General features: G+C 31.8%; 1 protein-coding gene across 1 annotated transcript; it reads left to right on the plus strand.

The window, feature by feature from the left end:
- Positions 1-424: 424 nt before the first annotated feature.
- LOC134710418 (uncharacterized) lies at positions 425-20,793 on the plus strand. Its single transcript, XM_063570777.1, has 7 exons — positions 425-596; positions 1,365-1,547; positions 2,342-2,512; positions 3,632-3,782; positions 15,379-15,533; positions 17,460-17,810; positions 20,268-20,793. The coding sequence occupies exons 1-7, from the start codon at positions 456-458 to the stop codon at positions 20,487-20,489; spliced, it is 1,374 nt and encodes a 457-aa protein (XP_063426847.1). The 5' UTR covers positions 425-455; the 3' UTR covers positions 20,490-20,793.
- Positions 20,794-22,043: the final 1,250 nt, after the last annotated feature.

Genomic DNA, 22,043 nt, shown 5'->3' on the forward strand with positions numbered 1-22,043 from the left:
CTAAAACGAACTTGATACTGTTCAAGATGAGGTTTATAACTATGTCATTTGATGAGTTTTATAACAATTACAAGAATATTAATATAGAATTGTGTTAGTAATTAGATAATTGATTGTATTATCTAGCTATGTCTGTATTTTTTTCTAAATCAAACTGTTAAACAAATAAATAGTGTACTTATAGTAGCTTTAAACTAAAATCATAGACAAGAACTGGTTGATTAATTATCTTTACTTTTGCATACTGGTAGAAAATTCAAAAACAGGGGTACTGTAGGGGTGTAGAATTACAAGTACGACCTGTTCTTAACAGAATGAGAAAATATACCAATTAAATGGACAGAGTTAACAGTTATTTCAATGCAGATTAACCTTTTAACTTGTTTTTTAATTGTAAATTTCGCTTACAGGACTTGCTGTCTAATAAAGACCAAATTCTACTGGTATCTACTGAGATGGAGAGATTTGGCCTTCTGATGCCCTATAAAAAGATGTCAATGTTTAGTGATATCATCATTTTAAAGGATTATCCTCAACTTTCATCAGTCGACCAAATGTCTCTTTTATTGATGGGGAAAATGAACGACTTAAAACCGGTAACTTAAAGTAGATCGTATTAAATGTTCAAATAACTAATTGATATGAGAAAAAGAAATATTCCGAGGTACTACCCACCCTGTTGTCATTTTATAATGGCGGATGATGCATACATAGTAGTAGATGGTTACTCTGTCGACGTACATTGTGTCGCTTTGTTTTAGAATCATGCAATTTCCTTAGTTTCTGCTTGTAGCCTTGATTTGACTCTCCTGAATTGATTGGCGAGATCTGAACATTGGTTAACTACTGTCGATTTATTAATCAATTATGGTGGGGTTCGTGTTGCTTAGTCTTTAGTTTTCTATGTTGTGTGTTCTCCACTTTTATTTTTCAGTTTGTCTTTTTATTTTAAGCCATGGTGTTGTCAGTTTATTTTCAATCTATGAGTTTGACTGTTCCTCTAATATATTTCGTCTCTCTTTTATGGGTTGGCGGAGGGAGAACTAAGCATTGCAAGAAACGATATTTTAATAATTTTTTATTGTGAACTCACCATTTCTGTGCAGTCACATTTTAGCAGCGCCTGTTTATGGAGTATATTTCTTTCACACATGATTCGAATTTTTAGGGCTTCCGTTTATTTTTTAAGATCTCCTTGATAGCGAGTTACTACTTGCATCAAGCGTTATAACAATAAATTCGGAATCAACCCTTCTGTAATCTAAGATTGCTCGATATTTATGAAAAAATTGCCATTATATGATCTGTACTTATCTCAACCTTGTAACATATACATAAGTTAACATATAATATTTATTTTACAGTCTTTAAACTGGTATGAAGACCTTCAGACATCTGATATACAACTCAAGTTGAAAGTATTATTTTCTGAAGGTTTTCCACCAGGATGTTTAGAAAGATACATTGGTGCTGTATATTTTGTTTACAAATACGTAAATAATTACTATTATGGATGGAAGTCTGGCATATTACTGCGAATAAATGATGTAAGTTTTACATATTACGAAATTGATGTTAAATAACCCAACGCTGTTTCTTGATGCATCAGAATCCCAAACAGAACAACAAACACTCCTGATATAAAAGGGGGTGCAAAAAAAATCTAAAACAACCGAATACCTTCGAATTCGACCTAAACTTATATGAAACATTTTATTTTAATAAGGGAACTTGCTCGTTTTTCAAAGAATATTGCTGATTTTGTTGAAACTAATATAACATACTTATGCAAACATATTTAAAAATGAGAAAATATACTATATCTTACAGACAGGCAACTTCACGAGATACTAAAATATATAGACGTAAAAGTTAGCAGCTATAAAACACCGTACGGCCATCAACACATATTGAATGGCAAGCTATAAAAAAAGGACGAAAGATACTAGAGGGGCATTCAAACTCGCATGTCATAAAAAAAAAGAGACAACGCCGTGTCTTTAGAATACCTCGGAATGAAGAACAATTAAACACAATTAAAAACGAATAACTAACTACATAATTTATGTTCCAAACAATAAACGAAAAGCACAAATGATCTACAGCAACACATGACACTTATTGAATAAAAGGGAACTGTTTTAGGACAGGCACATGCAGAATATGACGGGGTTAAAAATGTTAGTGGTCGCGAAAACCCTCTCCCTAACCTGGGACAGTGATGTGAGTCAAAAACTATTCTCTCTACGCTTGTTAAGCAAGTTAACTCGCACTCTTATGTCTATTATTGGGTGTCGTTTTTCTTTGATTCTCATAACATGTCCTTTTTATTGACTTTCAGGTTTATATCTATATAACAACACAGAATGAGTCATTAGAGTATTTTGTCCGAACAGACATAGATTTATATTCTAGTTTTGAAGACGCATGTAAAACACTTTGGATGACTGTCAGTTTAGCACTGGACTGTTTTTTAAATCATATTTCAATCTGGCCAGAACTGAGTTATCAGGTAAAAAGTTTCAAAATTGTTATAGCAAGTTTAGTGGATGTATAAATATGCCATGAACTTGCCAACGGTTATACGCTTTAGTTCAATCATCAGTTATTTGAGACGGATAATTATAAGCGGTATTCAGCAAACTGATTATTTCAAAATGAAGCTAATATGGGATTATTTGAGAAATTCGTTATAAATATCAATTCTATAACCACTTCTATAACGCAAGACGAGTTTCATTATTAAACAATTTCGTTTTCCATACGCACTAAAGGTAAGAATTGGAAACGTTGTCTCAAGAAAACTGAAATCATTTGAATTTTTTTTTTAAAAACGTACATTGGTATTTGACGACTAATAATGAAGAGAAGAACATACTTAGCCAAGAAGATATTCGACTGATATAATTATTTGTATAAGTCATTTTGTTTTTAAATACATATTTCTGTAAGGATGAAAGACATACGATGTATGTAAATACCAGTGTACTGGTATATCTAGAAGGTAATTTAGCAATTATCGAAAGACAGAAAAAACAATAAGTGCAGAGGGCATCCTGGCCAAATCCATTAATTATACTAACATCAAACAGAGTAATATCTTGTAAAATGGAATAATGCTTTTAAATAGATTATCAATAATTAACAATACTTTGTGAATTACAATTCAAGTCACGAAGAAAGTATATATATATCTCGGTACCACATCAGTATAAGTTCATAAATAACTACTTGTAGACATAACATTAACATTAGTTTAGCTCATTGCTTTGCTTTGGTCAGAATATGACGTAGGTTTCATATGATTATTGTCTGCAATCATTTTACTGTGCATGACAGAACTCTGCACTGTTAGAGAATTGATGTTATTCATTCAAATCAAATCTAGTTAATCTTTCGCTTTCTTTCAATTGTCATGTTCTGTTTTTTTATGTTTGATGTAGGGTGTGTATATTACATAAGACAACTGATCTTGTGTTATGCATATTTAGATTTTCAAATTTTGAGGATTTTTGCCAGGAAGATGTGTTTACAACTATTTCAGTAAATATTTCAAACCGAAAGGCGATGAACATTTTCTACAATTGCATTAAAACATTCTTTCCCCTTTTTCCATTTTTTTTAATTGAAGGTATACCTGTCTGCCGATGGAGAACAATTTCGATCATGCAGTGTAATAGGTGCCAGTTCTTTGACTTCCTTGTTGACTAATAGATATAAAAAGAAAGATGGCATGGAAGAAGGATTAGAAACAAGAGTAAAGATACTATTTCCATTTCAAGGTAAAAATTTAATAATGTTCATCTTTAATCAAAACAATTTAAACACATTTAATCTATCGCAAAAAATACATTGTTTTGAGAAATAATCTGCTCAGCATATGGATTTAAACTTCCTGCAATTTTCCGCAAACATGTGCACTCATGTATTTGGAGAAGTATTAATGGAAAAAAGGACGATGACAACTCTAATCATTCTAATGTTTATATTGAATACCGATACACACAAAACTTCTTATAAAGAGCGACATACACCCGTGCGGTCAAAATGTTCGACTTAACATCTTTCTAATGTTCCTTTTCAGTAAAAATATTGTGATGAGGTATTTTCAAATAATGTCCTCGTTCAGATACGGATTCTTAAAAATTCTAAATATCTACTTCAACCAAATCTTTACATATTTGTAGTAATACGAAACCTTCATTTTTTCTTCGCAGTACTATTGTCCATGCTTAATTGAAAGATTGATTATACCGTCTCCTTTAATTCTGTCTTTTTTACAAAAAATAAAATGAGATTTTTTTTATCGACAATATATTTTTAGAGTAAGGGGACTCATAAATCAGTTGATGGTTCAATTCTAGTGCCGCAAACGTTTTTTTTTTAAGTTGCCCATAAGCTGAGTCTTTGGTGTACAACGAAATTCACATTGCTTAACATTTTCTGATTGTGATCCAAAAGATTCATTGAATTTTAATATCTTGCTTTTCATTAAAAATTAACCGTACATCAATTCTGGTTGTCTTGTTTGTGTATTCACATACTGCAGATTTCATACAGAACTTTCTCACAGAAAAAGTAAAGTATTTTGTAAAGTTTTAATTTCACGTTCAGATATATTGATCATTTCCTGTGACTCATTCACTAACAATCAAACGATTGATTTCGTCTCGAGTGAAATTTAGATCAAGGATACTAATAAAAGTAGAATGTCTGATTTATGTCTTGAACTTTCCCTCAAAATCTACACAGATGAACGACTTCAAACTTGAATCAACGACAATTCTAAATTTTCCAATTATTAACCCTTCCATTTCCAAGGAACAACATGGTATCTGCTCAATCGTATGACGTTTAGATATCTGAGTTAACGATCGTCCATGTCCACACTATTTTCACTTGATTACCACGGGTGCGTTCTGCATGCACTTCCAAGAGAGTTATGAGAATTGAATAAACACAACATATGTTTACGGTCTTATAATGAATTGGTTACTGATACGATAGTTCGGTATATCAACTCTTTTCTGACTTATGGTTATGGTCTAAGATCTTTATGTGCAATATAAGTATCTGTTTAAAAAAATCAGTTCCATTGGTTGATTGTTATAAAAGGTTAAATCAAGTTATTGTAGTGGTAATTTGTAAATATATTACTTGATTGTCTTTTTTTCGAAATAATAATTCTTTATCGTCATATAAGTAAAACATGATTCTTGTGACATACTACACATAATAACAAAAAACAATTTTTGCAAACATTTATATATATATTCAAAGGTTGCTTGTTTTCGTTTGATAGTGTGCTTCTAGTGCTTGGATTTGTTGGTGCGATCTCTGGTTTCTCCACTTAACACAAAAGATTTTGAAGAAAAAGCAACGTATGAAAATGTCGTCACAAACTGATTAAGATGGTTTTTTTTTTGTTTTATACCAAATATATCTGTAGGTTTTTTTTCACTTCTTTTTTCTATTATCTAAATGGCATCATGGTAAATGGATATAAAATGAAAAATACTAAATTAAATTAAACATAAGAAATAAATGGAATCACGGGTGTGCTGCTAATTTGTCATTATTTGATTTGAATACAAATACAGACTTTAAGGAGTTATTAACAACAAACAGTTTTGTAAAGTCGTTGTTAAAACACATTCCATATGTATGGTTAATACCGTCCTCTTGGTTTAGCACTTTTGTGCAATTTTTCCAATCTGCTGACAATCTTTGTATATTGTTGGTATGGTAGTCACCGAAATATAAGTTATTCAGCTCATCACGTGTTACTCCTGCAACTCCGGAAACGTCCGTACTGTATACCTGTGTTCCATCTAAGTTGACGCAAAAAAGTTTGTTATGACATCTAATAATAAACTGTTCATGAATTTCATCGTGTAAAATAAAGAAAATAATGCCAGATTCCTTTTTAATTGATTTAAGAATTGTTCCATTGTTGTCTAATGTTTTGATAGTACCATCTGTGCCACCAACGTAAATTTTGTCACGTCCAGCAGTGATGCCACAACATTCAAATTTAACGTTAACTTTGTTGCCTTTTGTCATTTGCGTAGTATTTATAAATTGTATAGACTTCGCGGAAGGTAGTGTAACAACAGCTCTGTCCGTACTAGGTATCACAGCAACACCAAAAAGATTATGAAAAAAGTATATCGATGTTTCATAATTCTTACAGTCGCTGTAGACAAACAGTTTCGACACGATGGAAGAACAGTTAGCCAAGAGCAGTTTATTATCGGCTGTGATTGATAGATCTGTTATATTATAATTGTATCCAAATTGAAGTTTTAATTTAGTATCTTTTTGAAACTCAACAAAACGTTTCGTTGGTTCTGCTATGATCTGGGCCTGAAGAAATTTCATTGACGTATATTGAACTTGACACGGGTTAAGAGTTTTTGATAATGGTTCGAAAGATTCAACCTTTATTTCTTTCATTTCATCAAAGATTATATCAATTTCTTGTGAATTGGATACCAACTGGCTGATTTTTGTGTCGGTGCTTTGGATAATTGTTTCTTGTTGATGCAAGAATACAAATAACTGACTTGTTGATTCATGATCTTGCAGGAATTCAATTTCATTACCGGTTTCTTTTAAGCTATCAAAAACTTGTGATATTTTTTCTTTTTGTTTGTTGATTTCGATCTCGTGTTTCCGAATGTCGGCATGAAGATCGACTTCTAGAGTATCGATTTGTTTCAATATTCGAGATTTGACTTTACTGATCTGTTTTGTTATAACTAATTTAGTTTTTGCAAGGCGTTGTAAGTTCGACTCTCGATTGTCAAATAAATCAGCTAGTGTTTTAATCATATGCTTCATGTTCTGCACAACGTCGAAGAACAGTGCAGAATCTTTTACATCCTTCGACGCATGTTCTAAAGGCAGAACGTTTTGACATTTCCTGTGATTATGACGAATACAATTTCTACAACAAACTCTCTGGTGATCTGTACAGTAACAATCCAATACCTTATCTGAATGGAAGTTGCAGTGTTTCATCGCAAAATTCAGGTTATCGGAACCGACAGACGACAAATCAATAACATTGTGATATCTAAATGATTTTAACCAGTCATGTGTCTCAGCACAATCTGAACAGAGTCTTTCTTTACATTCGACGCAATACTTTATTGCTGATAAAAACTTGTTCCTTTTTGAGCAGTGATAGCAGAAACCAGTTGTAGCCATATCAGCATTCTGAAGAAAAAAAGTCATTGAATGTAATTGGGTTTGACACAGTTTTCGGAAAATGAAAATGATATTGTTAATAAACATAAACATGTAGCTGTTAATTTATAAGGCGTACCGAATAACAGGCCTATATCTAAACTACATATGCACAATATTGTCGCTTATAAGGGACGTCAAATATACTGCTTCGTTCTAACATCACTAAACGACTTTAAATAAATGTATGAAAAAGAAAATATTTTACCACATTCCAACTATCTACTGGCATCCAATGCTGCACAAAAAACAAATGAATTTTATTTGTTTCTTCTTGTAGCCATTCTTTCACTTCTAAACTTTCAATTATACATAACAAATACACTTGGTATCTGGTAAAACATTTTTTTTTCAAATAAGGTGTACGAAAATAGGTGAGTGTAAAATAATCATTTGAATTGCTAGTACTTGATAAATTGTATTCTTGTTTGGTGATTTCGAATCTGTTTACAGTTTTGATTTTTTTCTATCATATACTAGTATATTATTTCTCTGGTTTATTCTATGAAAGCCAACATCCTTTGATCTTCCGACAAATTACCTGTAAAATTATGTTAGCATTCGAGGAATAGGTGCAAGAAGTTATCACAACAAAAGTGGATGCTTATCACAATACTCAATTTAACTATACAGAAAGGTAAATTCCAGGTGGTTAAATCACATTCATGTTTGTAAAATTGTTGAAAATTCATTTTTTGCGTTAACTGCTTGAACCAACATGCTCTTCTTTAAAAATAAAACTTTGAAATAGTTGCATCTCTAAGTCTTTCTCCTCTGATGTTTTTTTTCAATATTTCTTTAGTTTTGTGTGTTGTCACATTCTCCCATGTTACTTGATGGAATTTCTCATACTTTTTTCGTAGTATTAAAAGAAGAAAATGTTGAATAATATATTAGAATCGAATTCATAACAGTGTGGCTGTGGACATTGATTGGCGCACTTTAATATCCCATTGACTGGGACAGATTAGGTGAACGTTCGTCTATAACGCCCATTGCTCACGACGTCCTTAATATAGACATTTAAACCGTGTGGTCACCAAAGGTTCTCAACGTCTATATAAAATAATTCGAAATACTAATCAGGAATTTGTGTTTTGATTTATATTGATTAATTAACCAACCTTTACATGTGTTTTTGTTAGGTTTCGACAATCAATTTTCATAATATGATATCGCAAAGTCATGTTCTTTCAGAAAAAAGAATGACATACTGGTTTTAAAAGTTGCAATGCATGCATGAATTGATTATCTTCTTCGGATGTCAAGGCGATTTAACAATTGCGAGTGTCGAGTTATGTATTTTTATAACTTTTATCTGGTCTTATTCTATTTTAAAACGAATGCATAATCCACTTTCAAAAGTTGTGCAAATACGAAACATAAAGACAAAATATACTTCTGCCCTGTCTTTTTCGTACTTGAAAGTTATTGGATGGTAAGAAAGTTATTTGGATATAACCTTTTGAATTTTGCATGCATTTACGTTATTGTATTGGCAAAATGTATCATTTGGTGTATATAGGAAACTTAAACTGTTCTGCTGTACTGCTACTTTACTTGTGAAAAACACTTGGCAACAGAAACGCATTCATCTTATTTATATTAAAATCGACCGAATTTACATAGAAATGGACGTCTTCGTGCATTTTGTGATCGCAAATAAGATATATTCCGGACATTTTGAGTATTTGGACCATACGCGCATTACCAAACCCGTCATACGCGTACGGTCGGACCATACGTGTATGGTTGGACCATATGGGTATACCCGTATGGTCATGATATATGCGTATGGTCCAAATACTCATATGGTCCGGAACACATACATGATATTCTGAGCGTTGTCGGTCGTCTATTATATTTGTTTTCTTTTGTTGATGGATTTGACGTCTTTCTGTGAGAGATCATTTGTTCATGACTTAAAACTTACTTGCAAATAATTTAAAACCAAGACTTGAATTATAAAAATGTCCAAACGAACCATGTTTTTTTAAACGTACATCATATCCATTTCAAAAGGCTAAAATTCGCCAGGTCTTTAATTTCAACTAAGTGAGTTGACTAAAGTAATGTTGCGGACCATTTTCCAATTTTCATGCGGTATCCCTATTTGTTTTTCTCGCTCATCTTTTGTGTTTTTGTTTTTTTTACATGCCAAGAACTCTTGGAGTTTTCATTCTATAAAGTGTGTATTTTGCTAATGTTCGAAAGCCATACGGGGAGTTATAGCTTGCTAAAGCTTATTGGTCCTTGGAAAGAATGTGTCTGATTGTCTATCACACTACATATTCTTATTTTAACATGCAGTTATATCTATGATAAGAATGAGAATTGAATTGTCATTGAGACAAAAACCCAACCAAAGAGCAAAAAAAAAAGAAAAAAAGGCCTAAGGCAACATGTAGATCTTTCGTATCAAGGGAATTGCTATAAATATATTTATTTTAGGTTAATAGTATTAGGCCATACTCAAGTTATAAAATAGATCTTGTCGTCAACTTTTGCAACCAGCTTCTATGTTTCTATTATTCACCGTTCATCTTTTTTAGGCTTCGACATTTCCATTGGACAGACAATTTGTTCTCGACTATTTTAAAAAGATGCATTTTTTACAAAATCATACAAGTAAGGAGTCTCTGGCCTTAGGTAGTGTTGTATGTTAATTATTTTTTGTTTAATTATTTGTTTAGGATATAAGTATGACGTACATTTTCACTGAACTAGTACACTTTTTATAATAGTTTTTCGATATCGCTTGGGCAAAAAGAATCACGAATATAATGCCTACCCATGTTAAAACTACAATAAAGTATAGTTTGCATCAATTGTTTCTTGAACCTACCATTTTTTTGTGTCTTTGTTGGATTTGTGTGGAATTAAAAAAAAAAGAGTATAAACTACACAGTACAGCTTCCAATAAGAATACAAGATGTATTGATTTTAAAAATGCGACCAAAATTAAAGATTTGCTCGCAGCGGAAAAATTCAACAGTTTGATTTTCATTGAAATAAAATGATTGTTATGAATTACACACCGTTCCTTTATAATATAATATAAATATTCGAACTATTTTGTTTGTTGTTTCCTTTTTAAATTTTCATCATTTTTAAAAAGACCACTTTGTGTTTGATATTTAGAAGACTATAAAAGCGATGTTCATTATCTTTCTTCTGCTGTAAGTTTAGTTTAGTTATTTTGTGTCATAATTGCCATCTCGTATGTTTTAAAATTTGAATAAAGAAGAGTCAGGTTGTCTTATACGTCAATGATACAAACAAACAAAAAAACGACAACAAATAAAATAAGGTGCAACATTCATTTTCCATGAAAAAAATACGTAATTTTTGTAAGAAAAATACCAATTTCCTGAGAAGTTGTGTGTTGGACTTGAAGAGCCAAGGCAAACTGACAAATATCTGAATGAACGAATCGATTTATGGTATATAAAAAACAAAGCCCACATGGTTAGCATTGAATAAATAGTAGGCCACTCTTAAATGATTACAACGTAGAAGTTTTTGTTCTCTAAATCAATAAGATATTTTCTGAAATAACGCGGATCCCCATTAACTTAATAGTTTTTTTTTGTTTTTTTTACCATGAATAACCTTTTTTTTTTATTATTATTATTTATTGATATCAGCTCTGGACATTAATATTCTTAAAAGCGAAACTGTTGTAAGTGATAGTATAACAATTTTTTAAAACAAATTCCTTAAATGATTTGTGAAAAGAAAGTTTCATTTTATGTATCAAAATGTGTAACAAGTGATTATTTAAATCCCCACTTGAAGGCCTCCGATAGACTGAGTGAGCATACAATCATCGCCCACGACAAACAAGTTATAGGTAATTTTTTCAGTACAATTACTAATAAACGTTTTATCGTCGACCACACTGTTATGAATTTCATTCTATTTGTTTGCAAACAGAAGACAATACATATAAAATAAGTAAACATATAAGCAGATTGAAAATGTTTTATTATAAATGTTCATATTTGAATATTGTTGAATATTTTATACAAGCAATTTTCATTTAACAGTGTATTACAAATGTAAAATTTAATTAAATTATTATTGTTCAATTAAAAAGGTAATTAAGTTTATAATTACTAATAAAATATTCAATATGATATGGATTTAGATAAATCTCATATATCTTTTTCTTTAGTTTGAAATAATGTAACTTATTTAACTAGAATTTCTTTTGTAACAAAAACATTGTCTTATGTTAAGTAACATTTCCATTCCCAAATTTTTTTTAATAAAAAGTAATAAAGATATCTTTATTTCCTCAGCATTCATGATAATTTAAACCCCAAAATCAACTGTTATTAAGTCTCCCAAACAAAGTTTGGAGACTTATTGGTTTTGCTCAGTTCTTATTATTTTTATTCTTCTTCTTCTTCTTCTTCTTCTTCTTCTTCTTCTTCTTCTTCTTCTTCTTCTTCTTCTTCTTCTTCTTCCGCCGCGTTAAAAAATGAACTTGTCCGCAGCGTTTCTCCAAAACCACTTGTCAGATTGACTTAGGATTTCATAAAATGGTAGACTAATATGTCTAGGTGAGCCATCAATCTTTCGTTTGTGCATTGGGGTCTATTAAGGGGTATTTTGGGGGTAGAAAGCAGGGAGGGTTTTACTATAGAACCCTATGGGATTTTATTTTCAAAATTTTTTAAATGAATATAACTTGAAAACTATAAGTGATAGATACATACAGTCTTCTGAAATGATTATAGGACAATAAAATAAATCACATGAAATATAGGGGGATGCCCTGGGGGGTCATCCCCACCCCCTTCAATTTGAGAATGTGGTATTATCTTGTAAACGGTCCAGATCCCCACCCCTAAACCATACATACTCTTGTAGGGGACAATAAAACAAATCAAATGAAATAAAAGGGAAGTCCCTGGGGGTCACCCAACCCCCTCTTGTTGGAAAACTTTTAAACGGTCCAGATCCCCACCCCTAAACCATATATATTCTTGTAGGGGACATTAAAACAAATCAAATGAAATAAAAGGGAAGTCCCTAGGGGGTCACCCCACCCCAACTTGTTTGAAAACTTGTAAACGGTCCAGATCCCCAACCCTAAACCATATATATTCTTGTAGGGGACAATGAAACAAATCACATGTAATTAGATGGAAGTTCCTGGGGGTCATCCCTACCCCGTTCAATTTGAGAATGTACTATTATCTTGTAAACAGTCCAGATCCCCACCCCTAAACCATATATATTCTTGTAGGGGACAATAAAACAAATCAAATGAAATAAAAGGGAAGTCCCTAGGGGGTCACCCACCCCCTCTAGGTTGAAACTTGTAAACGGTCCAGATCCCCACCCCTAAACCATATATATTCTTGTAGGGGACAATAAAACATATCAAATGAAATAAAAGGAAGTCCCTAGGGGGTCACCCAAACCCCTCTTGTTTGAAAACTTCAAAAACGGTCGAGATCCCCACCCCTAAACCATATATATTCTTGTATGGGACAATAAAACAAATCACATGAAATTAGATGGAAGTTCCTGGGGGTCACCCCACCCCGTTCAATTTGAGAATGTACTATTATCTTGTAAACGGTCCAGATCCCCACCCCTAAACCATATATTATCTTGTAGGGGACAAAAAATCAAATCAAATGAACATGGGACCATATGAATGGGGAGTTATCGGAGCTTTGTTTGGGAGACTTCGTAACAGCATCCTGTTACAATTACTTCTTGTTTTCTTATAAAAAAGTGATAAATGTTGCAATTTTGTCAAGTTCTCTAATTAGGTTTTACATTTAAATGCTTATAAATACATTAGATGTATGTTTCATTATAATACGTTATTCTGATTGGCTAATTGCACATCACATGTTATTCCGTAAGCAGTTGCATGAGACAATAACATTTCATTCATGATGACACGAGGTCCCACAATAAAGTGCACAGGTGAATTAAAAAATTTAACTTCATGAAAACCGTGTTTTTATAATCCTAGCTAAAAAATGTAATTATAAGTATTGAATGCTTCTTTTTGTAACTTTATAGGGTTGTAAAAGCGTTGACCGTGCGTACATTTTGTACTTCGGTCAAAGCTTTTACACCCCAATAAATTTACAAAAAGAAGCATTCAATTCTTAAATAAAATCATTTAAATAGTTATTAAAACACCTATTGTTCTTATATAAACATCTATCGAAATATTTGTGTTGGCATTCAAGGAATATGTAACTTATGAAATGTTGGCATTCGAGGAAGACACCATTTCTCTTACAATCGCATTAAGGACAAACAATCACATAACTTATTAAATGGTCATTCAAAAAATCAGAATATTAATGATACCAACAAAAAAACAGGCAATTTTAAGAAAAATTATGAGAAGATAACACATAGAATTTGCTGTCCAAAGATTTATCTTACCTGACACGTTATCTACTTTTTTGCCTTACAAAAAAATAATTATAATATCATCAATACCCGATTTTATTTAATATCACTTAATATGCGACTTACAATCCCTAACGTCTTGGTGTATATGAATTATGAATTAGAATGTAACTTTCCTTTTTCTTTACGGTTTTCATTCTGGAAAAATATATATATTTTTTTTACAGAATTTGACGAATCAGAAGTTTACCAGTTCCAATAACCAAAAACAAACAAAGCTATAAAACATTGTAAAAAAAAAAGAATAATTCTAAAAATAGTGGGTTTATTTTAAATCCAACTAGTATTGAACATAAATGTATGGCATAATAACAATAATGTTAATAGAATCATTCCAAACAACACCTTTTAATTAAAAAACCTACAAGGTTTCAAAGAGAAATAATCATAGACACTGAATACTTTGAGTAAGATTGTAAACTAGTAAGTGATGAACAAGTAAAACGTATATAAACACCTACCAAATTTAAAATGGTCGAACAATATCAAAGTTCAGTCAATATCAACTGATAAATGTATGGAAAGCTGTTTAAATAATCTTCAATATTTTTCTACCTTTACAATGGGTGCATGTCGACTACTATATATATTTATCAACGATAAATAAGCTATTAGTTCTTCATTATAAAAAAAACTATAACCGTAAGAAGCAAATCATTTAAAACATGTAGGTAGCAGGTTGAAAAATAGGCATGTCGTATTGTGCAATTTATTTGGGATGGTTTTGGTCGTTCTTTCTCGTTACATGGTTTTAGCAGTTTTGTCAGGATCAAACTTCCGCTATTGAATTTCGTTTAGTTAAAAGAAGCACGTAACTGTCGCAAGTGGCAGAGAATGTGCAACTACTGATGCATAGACAATTGACAATTTCGAAGTTGAAATTATCACGGTGTCATATGTCCTAGTTTGAGTTCAACCATTTGTGTCAACATAGAGAAACTAGTGACAGAAATTGCGTTCGCTTGGAAATATGAGATACAAGCACTCGCTTAAGTGTAGACTTTTGAGTATTTTCAATATATCTGAAATTGAAATAAAGAAACTTTGCATACTTCTTTTTTATTTGTTTTAAGAAGGTTTTGTATAAACTGTGATTCATATGAGTACATGAGTGTTTGCCAGTAGTGACGCACAATTAACACATATTTAAATATCAACTGTTGAAATACCAATCCTCAAGACTCAAGAAATATGTTGTCGATCAAACAGTTCAACATTTCATATTATTATACTCGGTTTAATTATTTTAGGAATAAAAGCCTTTCTTATCAAACTGGGATTTTTTTATCATTTAAAAGAAAATATTTGAATTTACAAACCCTTGTTATGTAGTACAAAGCTCTGTTATTAGACGATGCATGCGATCTTTCATTTGAACATTGGAAATACCAGTGAAAACGTAGACATTAAAAAAAAAAACATTATTGCTTTTACTGCACAATTGTAAAAATTGTGATTGAAATTCTGAAGACTCAAAATTACGCATCTTAATTTTAGTATTATACATATTTAGATTTTGGGGAACAAGTTACTAATGAAAAAAATGTAACTCAACAATGAACACTTTGTTTAAAAACTACAAAGAGCAACTGTTTGTGTTAAAAGAATAACTACATACACTGGTGATATAATTGATTATAAAGTATAATGTTGATATACATGTTCATATTTTAGATTTTGAAGTTACAGATGAAAACGATGTTATTCAACAATGGACACTTTATTTAAAAAGTAAAGCAGGGAAGTCTTTGGAAAAAGATATAAAAGAAACACAGCCAGCTTTAGAATTACAAATGATAAAACCAAAAACAACTGTAAGGAAAAATAAGGTATTTTCATCTGCAAATAAATATCATGAACGATACCTCACTAGATTTAACCATTTTAAATGAGAAATGGCTAATCAGTTACTCGATAAATTTACATATTTAAACAACATTGTTTTCTTTAATTAATCAGAATACTCGTCTCTAAACAGATGATCTAATAAAATTGAGAATGGAAATGGGGAATGTATCAAAGAGACAACAACCCGACCATAGAAAAAACAAAAGCGGAAGGTCACCAACAGGTCTTCAATGTAACGAGAAATTCCCGCACCCGGAGGTGTCCTTCAGCTGGCCCCTAAACAGATATATATACTAGTTCAGTGATAATGAACGCATTTACATGCTGTAATAAAAATGGTGAAAGAATCGAAACATAATTAATCTGATGCCGATTCCGATAACGACGAAGGGGTTGATGGCGAGACTAACATTTGTGACTTTGTTTCAAATGGAACAATTTTTGCAGTTAGGGCTGGTGACACTGAAAGCCCATATTATATTTTAAGAGCAAGTAAAGACCCAATAATTTTAAGAAAAACAGCTACCGACAAATGGGGTGCCTCGTATCATCAGGGAAATAAAGTTATACATGGTTACTACTTTGACACTATTGATAATAACCCATTGAAGTTATTAAAACGAATTCCGGCAATCGTGGTTGTCGTTTGTTTATGTGTTACATATTTGTTTTTCGTTCATTTTTTTTTACATAAATAAGGCCGTTAGTTTTCTCGTTTGAATTGTTTTACATTGTCTTATCGGGGCCTTTTATAGCTGACTATGCGGAATGGGCTTTGCTTATTGTTGAAGGCCGTACGGTGACTTATAGTTGTTAATGTTTGTGTCATTTTGGTCTTTTGTGGATAGTTGTCTCATTGGCAATCATACCACATCTTCTTTTTTTTAAAGTTCCCGCACTTTCAGTTATATACATTTGTTCAGAGGTTGATATTGATGATAATGGTCTAATCAATTTAAATGAGTCTCTGCGTGGCCAAATTCTGCGGTGCTTAGACCACGAATAAAATGTATTTATGAATGATATTTCTTTTTTTGTCGATCGCCATTATGAAAATTATCCTTTCGATCAGTCAAATATTTATTAAACTTCAAAACTTCAAACCTGCAACAATTAAAATTGAGAATGGAAATGGGGAATGTGTCAAAGAGACAATAACCAGACCAAACAAAATAAACAACAGCAGAAGGTCACCAACAGGTCTTCAATGTAGCGAGAAATTCCCGCACCCGGAGGCGTCCTTCAGCTGGCCCCTAAACAAATATATACTAGTTCAGTGATAATGAACGCCATACTAATTTCCAAATTGTACACAAGAAACTAAAATTTAAATAATACAAGACTAACAAAGGCCAGAGGCTCCTGACTTGGGACAGGCGCAAAATTGCGGCGGGGTTAAACATGTTTGTGAGATCTCAACCCTCCCCCTATACCTCTAACCAATGTAGAAATGTAGAAATTAGTATACTTAAACAATAACACGTACATACAAAATCTATAATTTGTAAACTGCAATTTTTATTGACTCACAGTAGACACAAAAGAAAAAAAAAACTTAAAAAAGATTTAGATGCAAACGTTGACACAGGCTTCAATAACGTTTTCTCAACGTTCCGTCGATGAACGTTTTCTGACGTTACAAACGTAGCACCAAGATCGCTACTGTGCGCATAGTCATGATGATGATTTTTCGGCATTTTGCTTTCTGTGTGTTTTTGTTGTTGTTGTTGATGTACTGGGATTGTGTCATGGATAGATACTCCATCACTTTGGTGTGTCTATTATTTTATAAAATATAGTATTTCTTTTAATGTCACTACAGTTCGTAAGTTTCAAATATGTTTTTTTAGTTAAGATGATTGAGAATTCATTTATGTTTTACCGTTTTTCTTTTAATTTAATTTAAGCGTAAAGATATAACTTGGAATGTAAAGACGACTGATAAACCTACCTGCTCGAGTACAGAAAGTATACATACAAATCCGAATACTAAAACAGTCAAATGTATTGCAAATGATGCTAAGCTACAATCGAGAATAGGTAAACCAACAGTTAAACAAAAATTGACGAAAACAGAGGATTTAGCAAAACCTTCATCTGTCCCTACATATGACAATAACATAGAACGGTGTAAAGCAGATGTTGAAATGGATATTCAGAAGGCAGTTGGGTCATTTGTTGCGACCATCTTAGCTTCAGCTGTAGCTGCTTATATAGGAGAGGAAAGTGGTAGACGGGGGAAATGGACAACGTATCAGGTATATATTTGTTTTGTATAGAAATGGTGCTCTTGTGCAAAAATACGATTTGCGTAAGATATAACTCATGTTTATTACCGGACTATTACCTTTTTTCTATCTTTTCTGTTTGCTTTACCTTCTCAGACAACATTCATTTACGCACAAATATAACAAAATCGCGTTTGTTTTCTTTTCTTTATATAGACATGGTCAAGGTGTGCAAAAGAATGATATGCGTTTACATAAGCTTTGAAACCCTCATTGCTTTACTGGACGTTTACATTGGGTTTTTGTCCTATCCTCTCTTTGTGCTTACCTTTTCCGACAACATTAGTTTATGTAAAAAAAAATAACAAACTCACACATAAACAGACGTGACATTATATATGTGTATGATCATTTGAGGAATCAGATGTGTTCTAAAGTGATTGCATTACATTTCTCAGGAAGTAATTTAAAACATTTAAAACTGGATGTTCCCATATCATTGAATTCTTATTTTGGTGACATTTTGATGGTAGATCTATGAGATTCTTTGTGTAATTTCCTAACAAAATGTTAAAACACTATATATAATTTAGGGTGATATAGTTCACACATTTCTATCAATCATGATATACTTTGTTGCATCTTTCGATGTGAGTGTCGTTGGGTTGCTGACATTGATAAATCCATGTCACTGATATCCTTTCATTCATTTTTATACGACCGCAAATTTTGAAAAAATTTTCGTCGTATATTGCTATCACGTTGGCGTCGTCGTCGTCGTCGTCGTCGTCGTCGTCGTCCGAATACTTTTAGTTTTCGCACTCTAACTTTAGTAAAAGTGAATAGAAATCTATGAAATTTTAACACAAGGTTTATGACCATAAAAGGAAGGCTGGTATTGATTTTGGAAGTTTTGGTCCCAACATTTTAGGAATTAGGGGCCAAAAAGGGCCCAAATACGCATTTTCTTGGTTTTCGCACTATAACTTTAGTTTAAGTTTATAGAAATCTATGAAATTTTGACACAAGGTTTATGACCACAAAAGAAAGGTTGGGATTGATTTTGGGAGTTTTGGTTTCAACAGTTTAGGAATTAGGGGCCAAAAAAGGGCCCTTATAAGCATTATTCTTGGTTTTCGCACAATAACTTTAGTTAAAGTAAATAGAAATCAATGAAATTTAAACACAATGTTTATGACCACAAAAGGAAGGATGGTATTGATTTTGGGAGTTTCGATCCCAACAGTTTAGGAATTAGGGGCCAAAAAGGGACCCAAATAAGCATTTTTCTTGGTTTTCGCACCATAGCGTTAGTATAAGTAAATAGAAATCTATGAAATTTAAACACAAGGTTTATGACTATAAAAGGAAGGTTGGTATTGATTTTGGGAGTTTTGGTCCCAACAGTTAAGGAAAAAGGGGCCCAAAGGGTCCAAAATTAAACATTGTTTGATTTCATCAAAAATTGAATAATTGGGGTTCTTTGATATGCCAAATCTAACTGTGTATGTAGATTCTTAATTTTTGGTCCAGTTTTAAAATTGGCCTAATTTAAAGTGCAAAGGGTCCAAAATTAAACTAAGTTTGATTTTAACAAAAATTAAATTCTTGGGCCTCTTTGATATGCTGAATCTAAACATGTACTTAGATTTTTGATTATGGGCCCAGTTTTCAAGTTGGTCCAAATCAGATTCTAAAATTACTATATTAAGTATTGTTCAATAGCAAGTCTTTTCAATTGCACAGTATTGTGCAATGGCAAGAAATATCTAATTTCACAATATTGTGAAATAGCAATTTTTTTTTTAATTAAGAGTTATCTTTCTTTGTCCAGTATAGTAAGCAAGAAATATCTGCAAGATTTTTTTTTAATTGGAGTTATCTTTCTTTGTCCAGAATCAACTTAAATCTTTGTTATATACAATATACAATGTATATTCACTTTTTACTACCAACTGATAAATTTAAATAATCTTTACCATTCAGTGATAACAAGCAGTTTTTTTACATCTTAATATTTTATGATGTATTTAAATGAGTAGTAATTGTTGCAAACTCCATTAGAATATTTTAATTGAAATTAGTTTTGGAAGAAGGGAAAGGGGGATGTGATTAAAAAATTGGGTTCAATTTTTCTCATTTGAAATTTCATAAATAAAAAGAAAATTTCTTCAAACATTTTTTTGAGAGGATTAATATTCAACAGCATAGTGAATTGCTCTAAGAGAAAACAAAAATTTTAAGTTCATCTGAATACATTCATTCTGTGTCAGAAACCTATGCTGTGTCAACTATTTAATCACAATCCAAATTTAGAGCGGAATCCAGCTTGAATGTTGTGTCCATACTTGCCCCAACCGTTCAGGGTTCAACCTCTGCGGTCGTATAAAGCTACGCCCTGCGGAGCATCTGGTTTCATTTAATTTACACATAATTAGTTTTAATTTTATATTCTGTATAAATAATTTTGTGTTATTATTATTCAAGGCATCAGTTGCATCAGAAATGGCAGAAGCTATCATGTTTGTAAATTCAAATGACGTAATGGCCGCAGCAAATACAATTATAAATACTGTGGAAAAAGCTGAAAAACCAGACCATTCAAATACACGTCAATGTTGTCTAGATGGATCATTATGTTACTGTGGGCATAATAAAGAACAAAGAGAGCAGAGGAGTAAACTAAGCTCAATTTGTACACTATTGTAAATTTGATTACGTTATAGTGACGTCTTTAAAGACCATAATATGATTTTTTTTTTTGTCATGTTCGGAATAATTCATGCAATTTCAATATTGTCTTGATGTGTATAATATGTTAAATAAATTAAACTAGAGGCTCTAAAGAGCCTGTGTCGCTCACCTTGGTATATGTGAATATTAAACAAAAGAAGCAGATAGATTCATGACAAAATTGTGTTTTGGTGATGGTGATGTGTTTGTACATCTTACTTTACTAAACATTCTTGCTGCTTACAATTATCTCTATCTATAATGAACTTGGCCCAGTAGTTTCAGTGGAAAATGTTAGTAAAAAATTACAAATTTTATGAAAATTGTTAAAAATTGACTATAAAGGACAATAACTCCTTATGAGGTCAATTGACTATTTCAGTCATTTAACTTATTTGTGAATCTTACTTTTCTGAACATTATTGCTGTTTATAGGTTATCTCTATCTATAATAGTATTCAAGATAATAACCAAAAACAGCAAAATTTCCTTAAAATTACCAATTTAGAGGTAGCAACCCAACAACGGGTTGACCGATTCATCTGAAAATTTACGGGAAGATAGATCTTGACCTACTAAACAACTTTACATCAGTCAGATTTGCTCTAAATGCTTTGGTTTTTGAGTTATAAGCCAAAAACCGCATTTTACCCCTATGTTCTATTTTAGCCATGGCGGCCATCTTGGTTGGTAGACCGGGTCACTGGACACATTATTAAAACTAGACACCCCAATAATGATTATTGCAAAGTTTGGTAAAATTTGGCCTGGTAGTTTCGGAGGAGAAGATTTTTGTAAAAGTTAACGACGACGAACGCAGGACGACGACGACGACGCCGGACGCCAAAGGATGAGAAAAGATCACTTGCCACTTGGGCTAGGTGAGCTAAAAAGTGCATTGGTTATTTGAACCTGATAGTATGTCTAATCATTATTTATGTATCAATTATTGTTTTCCCTTCTTACTATCATGACCTAAATGGAGAGATGCTTTTAGCAAAACGTAAACCGGTGTAAGTGAAATTGCTATTTTGTATTTTAAAAAGTACGAAAAAAACGATACCATATCTTACATACAGATGTGGGTAATCGTGTTAGGCTCGATTTATATATTATATAACTACTCAAAAATGTGGGTTGGACAATATGAAAACTGGAACCATCGTGTTTGTTATAGATGCTAGTTTCAAATTGTTGATCAGCAATTAAATTAAAAAAAAGATTTAGATATGTAGCAGATTTTTTTTATGAACTGTAATGATGCCCAAGCATTATTAGCCAATTTTAGATTTTTAATGATTGTATAAATGAACTTTTGAAGAGTTTTTAGAATTTTTAATATCGTATGAAAACTTTTATTTTCAATTTTTTTTTAAAGGATGAAAGTGTCTCATATGCCTTAAAAACAGGGATCTATCAATATTGTCTTAAAGATTTTTATATTGTATAATTATGATGATGTATATTTGATCGTGACACTATAGTAAACTATTTGTTTACTTTCTTACTTTCTGTTTTAAATTTGCAATA

The sequence above is a fragment of the Mytilus trossulus genome, chromosome 1, assembly GCF_036588685.1.
Source record: "Mytilus trossulus isolate FHL-02 chromosome 1, PNRI_Mtr1.1.1.hap1, whole genome shotgun sequence".
Taxonomy (NCBI): domain Eukaryota; kingdom Metazoa; phylum Mollusca; class Bivalvia; order Mytilida; family Mytilidae; genus Mytilus; species Mytilus trossulus.

Bases quoted from the DNA above. Each gene is read 5' to 3' on its own strand.
- LOC134710418 (XM_063570777.1), top strand. From the start codon at position 456: ATGGAGAGATTTGGCCTTCTGATGCCCTATAAAAAGATGTCAATGTTT. The intron at 3,783-15,378 runs GTAAAAATTTAA...TTCATATTTTAG, and splicing joins GATACTATTTCCATTTCAAG to ATTTTGAAGTTACAGATGAA. The intron at 15,534-17,459 runs GTATTTTCATCT...ATTTAATTTAAG, and splicing joins CAACTGTAAGGAAAAATAAG to CGTAAAGATATAACTTGGAA.